We start from the raw sequence: 8,783 nt of genomic DNA, 5'->3' as shown, positions 1-8,783 counted from the left end.
CTATTCTATGCCACAAACCCACTCTACTATATCTACTGCCACAACACATCTACTATGTCTACTGCCACAAACACACTCTACTATGTCTACTGCCACAAACCACTCTATATGTCTACTGACAACCACTCTACTATGTCTACTGCCACAAACCACTCTACTATGTCTACTCCACAAACACACTACTGTTCTACTGCCACAAACACACTCTACTAATCTACTGCCACAACCCCCTACTATGCTACTGCACAAACCCACTCTACTATATCTACTGCCACAAACACACATCTACTAGTCTACTGCCACAAACACACTCTACTATGTCTACTGCCACAAACCCACTCTACTATATCTACTGCCACAAAACACTCTAACTATGTCTACTGCCACAAACACACTCTACATATCTACTGCCACGAACACAATCTACTATGTCTACGCACAAAACACACTCCACTATGCTACTGCCACAAAAACCACTCTACTATATCTACTCCACAAACACAATCTACTATGTCTACCACAAACCACTCTACTAGTCTACTGCCACAAACACATCTACTATGTCTACTGCCACAAACACACTCTACTGTGTCTACGCCCAACCACTCTACCATGTCTACTGCCACAAACACAATTACTATGTCTACTGCCACAAAACCCACTCTACTATATCTACTGCCACAAACACAATCTACTATGTCACTGCCACAAACACAATCTACTATGTCTACTGCCACAAACCCCAAACTTAAGGAAAGCTTTGACTATGTACAGACTCAGTGAGCATAGCCTTGCTATTGAGAAAGGCCGCCGTAGGCAGACCTGGCTCTCAAGAGAAGACAGGCTATGTGCACACTGCCCACAAAATGAGGTGGAAACTGAGCTGCACTTCCTAACCTCCTGCCAAATGTATGACCATATTAGAGACACATATTTACCTCAGGTTACACAGACCCACATAGAATTCGAAAAACAAATAAAAATTTGATAAACTACCATATTTATTGAGTTAAATACCACAGTGTGCCATCACAGCAGCAATATGTGTTACCTGTTGTCACAAGAAAAGGGCGACCAGTGAAGAACAAACACTATTGTAAATACAACCCATATTTATGTTGATTTATTTTCCCTTTTGAACTATTTGCACATCATTACAAAACGGTATATATACATAATATGACAATTGAAATGCATTTATTATTTTGGTACTTTTGTGCGTGTAATGTTTTCTGTRGATTTTTTATTGTTTATTATCTATTTCACTTGCTTTGGCAATGTAAACATTTGTTTCCCATGCCAATAAGCCCCTTAAATTGAAATTGAATTGAGAGAGAGATAGAGATGTGTGTGTGTGTGTTTCAGTTCATTTTCCTGTTTTAGTCTTACATGAGCATAAACCTGGACCTTACAATAGCCCATTGTCTCTGGTTCCCGCCACATTTCCTTTCAGGTCAGAATTCACGGAAATAGGGACACAGTCCAAACAAATACCAATGGCTACACCTCCACCCCTAACTCACTACTGTATTTCTGGAGGAACCCTGTGCCTACAGGGGTTTTGTTCCCCAGAGAAAGCTAATCAACGTTGCACCCTGACCTGAAAAAAGCCCCGCGCAATTGTGCCTGGGTGTGGGTACATACAGATAAATGGGCGGATGAGAGTAGTAGCCCATGTAGCATGTTTGGTCCTAATCCAAGGTAAGTATTTGAGGAAGGTAAACTGATTCTAGATCTGTGTATACAGTACATTCACCATCCACCCAGAGAGGTTCCACAGCAGATCATTGGACTAAGGGATATAGCCCCCCTCCCCCTTCCCCTCCCCCCCACCTCCCTTCTACACGTCTGAAAGCAACATCTGGGACTCATAATAACCAAATCCAACTCTGCTCTYCAACTTCTAACAGAGCTCAAATACCGCGGCTCCATGGCAAAGTGTCTCAGGGTCTATGCTCTGCTCCATTAGATAAATATTTGCTTTCTGGAAAACAAGAGAGGGAGCAAATTACCAGACAAGTTAACTGTTGATGTTCCTGCCGTTCAGAGACTAGAGAAACAGAAAGTGGATATAGAAAAGTTCTCTTTATTTTATGATGTGAATATAAAGATATACAGAGCCTCCAGAAAGTATTCATGCCCCTTGACTTATTCCACATTTTGTTGTATTACAGCTTGAATTCAAAATGTATTCAGCAGATGTTTTCTCACCCATCTACACACAATACCCCATAATGACAACGTGTAAGCATGTTTTTAGACATTTTTGCAAATTMATTGAAAATGAAATCCAGACATTTTTCATTTACATAAGTATTCACACCCCTTTGCTATGACACTCCAAATTGAGCTCAGGTGTGTCCAATGTCCTTTGATCATCCTTGAGCTGTAACTACAACTTGATTGGAGTCCACCTGTAGCCAATTCAATTGTTTGGACATGATTTAGAAATAAACACACCTGTCTATATAAGGTCCCACAGTTGACAGTGCATGTCAGAGCTGAAACTATACCATGAAGTCCAAGGAACTGTCTGTAGATCTCTGAGCTAGAATTGTGATGTAGCATATATCTGGGGAAGTGTAGAAAATAATTTCCAGAGTGTTGAAAGTTTAAGAGCACAGTGGTCTCTATCAATGGCAAATGGAAAAACATGGAACTACCCAGACTCTGCCTAGAGCTGGCCTTCTGACCAAACTGAGGAACCGGGCAAGAAGGACCTTGGTCAGGGAGGTGACCAAGAACCCAATGACCACTCTGACAGAACTACATAGTTCTTTGGCTGAGACTGGAGAACCTGCCAGAAGGACAACAGTCTCTACAGCACTTTGCCAAGCTGGGCTTCATGGGAGAGTTGCCAGACAGAAGCCACTCCTGAGAAAAAGGCACATGGCAGCACACCTGAAGATTGCAAAAAGGCACATGAAAGACTCAGAGCATAAGGCAAAATATTCTGTGGTCTGATGAAACAACATTTTTAATGTTTAGCCTAAATGTAAAGCGCTATGTCTGGAGAAAACTAGACACAGCACATCACCGTCTAACACCATCCCTACCATGAAGCATAGTGGTGGCAGCATTGTGCTATGGGGATGCTTTTCAGTGGCAGGGACTGGGAGACTAGTAAGGATAGAGGGAACAATAAATGGAGCCAAATACAGRCAAATCCTTGATGAGAACCTGCTTCAGAGTGCAAACAACCTTAGAGTGGGGTGAAGATTTACGTTCCAACAGGACAATGACTACAAGCATAGAGCCAAACCGATGCTGGAATGGCTTCAGAACAAGAATGTGAAAGTCCTTGAGTGGCCCAGCCAAAGCCTAGACTTGAATCCCATTTCAAATCTGTGGAAAGACTTGAAGATTGCTGTTCACCGCCGCTACCCATTTAACTTAACAGAGTTTGAGAAAATCTGCAAGGAAGAAGGGGAGAAAATCCACAAATCCAGATGTGCAAAGCTGATAGACATACAGTACCAGAGAGAACTCAAAGCTGTAAATGCCGCCAAAGGTGCTTCTACAAAGTATTGACTCAGGGATGTGAATACTTATGCAAATCAGATATTTCTGTATTTCATTTTCAATAAATTTGCAAATATTTCTAAAAACATGTTTTCACTTTGTCATTATGGGGCATTGTGTGTAGTTGTGGGGGAAACATCTATTTAATCCATTTGAATTCAGTCTGTAACACAACCATATATGGAATAAGTCAAGGGATGTGACTACTTTCTGAAGGCACAGTAAATATATAAATACATGCACACACTCACCTTTCCACCTTTCTTCCACTAAGCCCATGGCATCATAGGAAAGTGTAGGTCAGGAAACAGACTTCATGAAAACAAGACATTTGGTATTTTTCATCTGGCCAAGACTTCCCTGCTACTGCAATCAGTCCAAAGCATATCAAAAGTGCATCTGTGTCTACAGCTCCCTCCAGACTTCTCCCTCGGGTGGCTGAAAAACACAGTAGCTGCTGGTACTTTAGGAGTCAAATTAGTCTGGGCCTCAACATGGCCATTGGGCGTCAACATGGCAGCTGGGCCTCAACATAGCCATTGGGCCTCAACATGGCTGCTGGGCCTCAACATAGCAGCTCATTGCAGCTTTAAAAAGTGTCCCGCCCTGACCTTAGAGAGCCTTTTTATGTCTCTATTTGGTTTGGTCAGGGTGTGATTTGGGTGGGCATTCTATGTTCTTTATTTCTATGATTTGTGTTTCTATGTTTTGGCCGGGTATGGTTCTCAATCAGGGACAGCTGTCTATCGTTGTCTCTGATTGGGAATCATACTTAGGCAGCATGTTTTGCCACCTTGGGATGTTGTTTTTTGTTAGCTCTGTGTAGCCTACGGAACGTGACGTTCGTTGTTCTTTTGTTGTTTTGTTTGGAGTTCGGATTTAATAAAGAATCATGAACACGTACCACGCTGCACCTTGGTCTCATCCTTCCGACGAGCGTTACACCAAGATCTCCCACAAATGGCGTGTCAAGTTTTAGAAGAAAGGTCTTTGTTTCTGGCCATTTTGAGCCTTTAATCGAACCCACAAATGTTGATGCTCCAGATACTCAACTAGTCTAAAGAAGGCCAGTTTTATTGTTTCTTTAATCAGAACAACAGTTTTCAGCTGTGCTAACATAATTGCAAAAGGGTTTTCTAATGATCAATTAGCCTTTTAAAATGATAAACTTTGATTAGCTAACCCAACGTGCCATTGGAACACAGGAGTGATGGCTGCTGATAATGGGCCTCTACGCCTATGTAGATATTCCATACAAAATCTGCCGTGTCTAGCTACAATGGTATTTACAACATTAACAATGTCTATACTGTATTTCTGATCCGTTTTATGTTATTTTAATGGACATTTTTTTAACATTTTCTTTCAAAAACAAGGACATTTCTAAGTTACCYCAAACTTCTGAACGATAGTGTACATTTGTGAGGTATGTGCTTATCTTCCGAACATTTGAAATGATACAGTAAGATAAGCATCCTGCTAGATCCTGAAGTAAATCATGAAATACATTGAATAACAAATGTGACGAGGAGTTTGGTAAACGAGTTCAACATAGCTGGTTGACATTCTACACTGTGTGAAAGTCATTTCSTGGAAAGACATCCTTGTCTGGGAAATATTAATCATGTTTTACTGCCCCCCTTTCCTTCCTTAACTCTCCCCTTCCCTACTTCCTCTCCTCACCTTCTCCATTTCTTTCTACCTACAGTATATCCCTTTCTCAACTGATTTCCCCCTCTAACCATCTCTCTATTCTGCAGGTGTCATCTTTTCTCTCTCTTGACATTATATTTTTTCTTCAGTCACGCTCTCTGAAATCTGATGCAATGACCAACTCTAATTATGTTTGTGTATCTGGAAGAATATCAAAACTGTTTTTCTATTAATTTACAATTACACAAAGTCAAGACACGAACCTCAAGCTGATGCTTGGAGGCAGATTGGCCACTTCCAGACACAATCTCAGGAGGCAACAGGGGACAACAGGAGACGACAGTACAAACACGCAGCAGACACAGATCTCAGAGAGACAACAGGGGACAACAGGAGACAACAGTACAAACACGCAGCCAGACACAGATCTCAGGAGGCGAACAGGAGACAACAGTACAAAACACGCAGCCAGACACAGATCTCAGGAGGAAACAACAGGAGACGACAGTACAAACACGCAGCCAGACACAGATCTCAGGAGACAACAGGAGACAACAGTACAAAACCGCAGCCAGACAAGATCTCAGGAGGCAACAGGAGACAACAGTACAAAACACGCAGCCAGACACAGATCTCAGGAGACAACAGGAGACGACAGTACAAAACACGCAGCCAGACACAGATCTCAGGAGGCAACAGGAGACGACAGTACAAAACACGCAGCCAGACACAGATCTCAGGAGACAACAGGGACAACAGGAGACAACAGTACAAAACATGCAGCTAGACACAGATCTCAGGAGGAACAGGAGACAACAGTACAAAAACACGCAGCCAGACACAGATCTCAGGAGCAACAGGAGACAACAGTACAAAACACGCAGCCAGACACAGATCTCAGGAGACAACAGGAGACAACAGGAGACAAAAGTACAAAAACGCAGCCAGACACAGATCTCAGGAGACAACAGGAGACAACAGGAGACAACAGGAGACAACAGTACAAAACACGCAGCCAGACACAGATCTCAGGAGGCAACAGGAGACAACAGGAGACAACAGTACAAACACGCAGCCAACACAGAATCAGGAGGCAACAGGGGACAACAGGAACAACAGTACAAAACACGCAGCCAGACACAGATCTCAGGAGGCAACAGGAGACAACAGGAGACAACAGTACAAAACACGCAGCCAGACACAGATCTCAGGAGGCAACAGGGGCAACAGGAGACAACAGACAAAACACGCAGCCAGACACAGATCTCAGGACGCAACAGGAGACACAACAGTACAAAACACGCAGCCAGACACAGATCTCAGGAGCAACAGGAGACACACGTACAAAACACGCAGCCAGACCACAGATCTCAGGAGACAACAGGAGACAACAGTACAAAACACGCAGCCGAACACAGATCTCAGGAGACAGGGGACACAGGAGACAACAGTACAAACACGCAGCCAGACACAAGTCTCAGGAGCAACAGGAGACACAGTACAAAACACGCAGCCAGACACAGATCTCAGGAGAACAACGGGACACAGGAGACGACAGTACAAAACACGCAGCCAGACACAGATCTCAGGAGACAAACAGGAGACAACAGTACAAAACACGCAGCCGACACAGATCTCAGGAGACAACAGAGACGCAGTACAAAAACACGCGCCAGACACAGATCTCAGAAGCAACAGGAGACGACAGTACAAAACACGCAGCCAGACACAGATCTCAGGAGACACAGGGGACAACAGGAGACAACAAGTACAAACATGCAGCAGACACAGATCTCAGGAGGCAACAGGAGACAACAGTACAAAACACGCAGCCAGACACAGATCTCAGGAGACAACAGGAGACAACAGTACAAAACACGCAGCCAGACACAGATCTCAGGAGACAACAGGAGACAACAGGAGACAAAAGTACAAAACACGCAGCCAGACACAGATCTCAGGAGGACAACAGGAGACACAGGGACAACAGGAGACAACAGTACAAAACACGCAGCCAGACACAGATCTCAGGAGGCAACAGGAGACAACAGGAACAACAGTACAAAACACGCAGCCAGACACAGATCTCAGGAGGCAACAGGGGACAACAGGAGACAACGAGACAAAACACGCAGCCAGACACAGATCTCAGGAGGCAACAGGAGACAACAGAGAGACACAGTACAAAACACGCAGCCAGACACAGATCTCGGAGGCAACAGGGACAACAGGAGACAACAGTACAAAACACGCAGCCAGACACAGATCTCAGGAAGGCAACAGGAGACAACAGTACAAAACACGCAGCCAGACACAGATCTCAGGAGGCAACAGGAGACACAGTACAAAACACGCAGCCAGACACAGATCTCAGGAGACAACAGGAGACACAGTACAAAACACGCAGCCAGACACAGATCTCAGGAGACAACAGGGGACAACAGGAGACAACAGTACAAAACACGCAGCCAGACACAGATCTCAGGAGACAACAGGAGACAACAGTACAAAACACGCAGCCAGACACAGATCTCAGGAGACAACAGGGGACAACAGGAGACGACAGTACAAAACACGCAGCCAGACACAGATCTCAGGAGGACAACAGGAGACAACAGTACAAACACGCAGCCAGACACAGATCTCAGGAGACAACAGGGGACAACAGGAGACAACAGTACAAAACATGCAGCTAGACACAGATCTCAGGAGGCAACAGGAGACAACAGTACAAACACGCAGCCAGACACAGATCTGGAACAACAGGAGACAACAGACAAAAACACGCAGCCAGACACAGATCTCAGGAGACAACAGGAGACAACAGGAGACAAAAGTACAAAACACGCAGCCAGACACAGATCTCAGGAGGGACAACAGGAGACAACAGGAGACAACAGTACAAAACACGCAGCCAGACACAGATCTCAGGAGGCAACAGGAGACAACAGGAGACGACAGGAGACGACAGTACAAAACACGCAGCCAGACACAGATCTCAGGAGGCAACAGGAGACAACAGTACAAAACACGCAGCCAGACACAGATCTCAGGAGACAACAGGAGACAACAGGAGACGACAGTACAAAACACGCAGCCAGACACAGATCTCAGGAGACAACAGGAGACAACAGGAGACGACAGTACAAAACACCGCAGCCAGACACAGATCTCAGGAGGACAGGAGACAACGAGAACAACAGGAGACGACAGTACAAAACACGCAGCCAGACACAGATCTCAGGAGGCAACAGGAGACAACAATACAAAACACGCAGCCAGACACAGATGTGTGTCATCTTACATCCACTTAAAAATCACAGGTGGTAATACTGTGAAATGAAAACCTGAGACCTGAGAGGCCCCTTTCTCTCTCTTTGGTTCTTGACCTCTCTCTCTCTCTCTCTCCGTGTTGTTGTTGCCCTGGTTATGTGTAATTACACCCTCATCGTGCTCAGGAAGCCAATCTGTATCTCTGTGTAGGAATGGTGGCCCAGTCTAAACACAGTTTGTGGGATACCATTTTTGGTGTGTGTGTGTGTGGGAGGGGGGGGGGGGTCTGACAGTAGCTCGTCTCGCCTCGCTGTCTGATCACTGCGCATGGAGGA

General features: G+C 44.7%; 1 protein-coding gene across 1 annotated transcript; it reads left to right on the top strand.

Moving 5' to 3' along the window:
• Window positions 1-5,952: 5,952 nt before the first annotated feature.
• On the top strand, window positions 5,953-8,505 carry LOC139029207 (dentin matrix acidic phosphoprotein 1-like). The gene has a single exon (XM_070448714.1). The coding sequence runs from the start codon at window positions 5,953-5,955 to the stop codon at window positions 8,503-8,505; it is 2,553 nt and encodes an 850-aa protein (XP_070304815.1).
• Window positions 8,506-8,783: the final 278 nt, after the last annotated feature.

This window comes from Salvelinus sp. IW2-2015, linkage group LG18 (genome assembly GCF_002910315.2).
Source record: "Salvelinus sp. IW2-2015 linkage group LG18, ASM291031v2, whole genome shotgun sequence".
NCBI classification, from domain to species: Eukaryota; Metazoa; Chordata; class Actinopteri; order Salmoniformes; family Salmonidae; genus Salvelinus; species Salvelinus sp. IW2-2015.
Note: the sequence above shows the minus strand (reverse complement) of the source record. Positions and strands in the feature narration are given on the sequence as shown.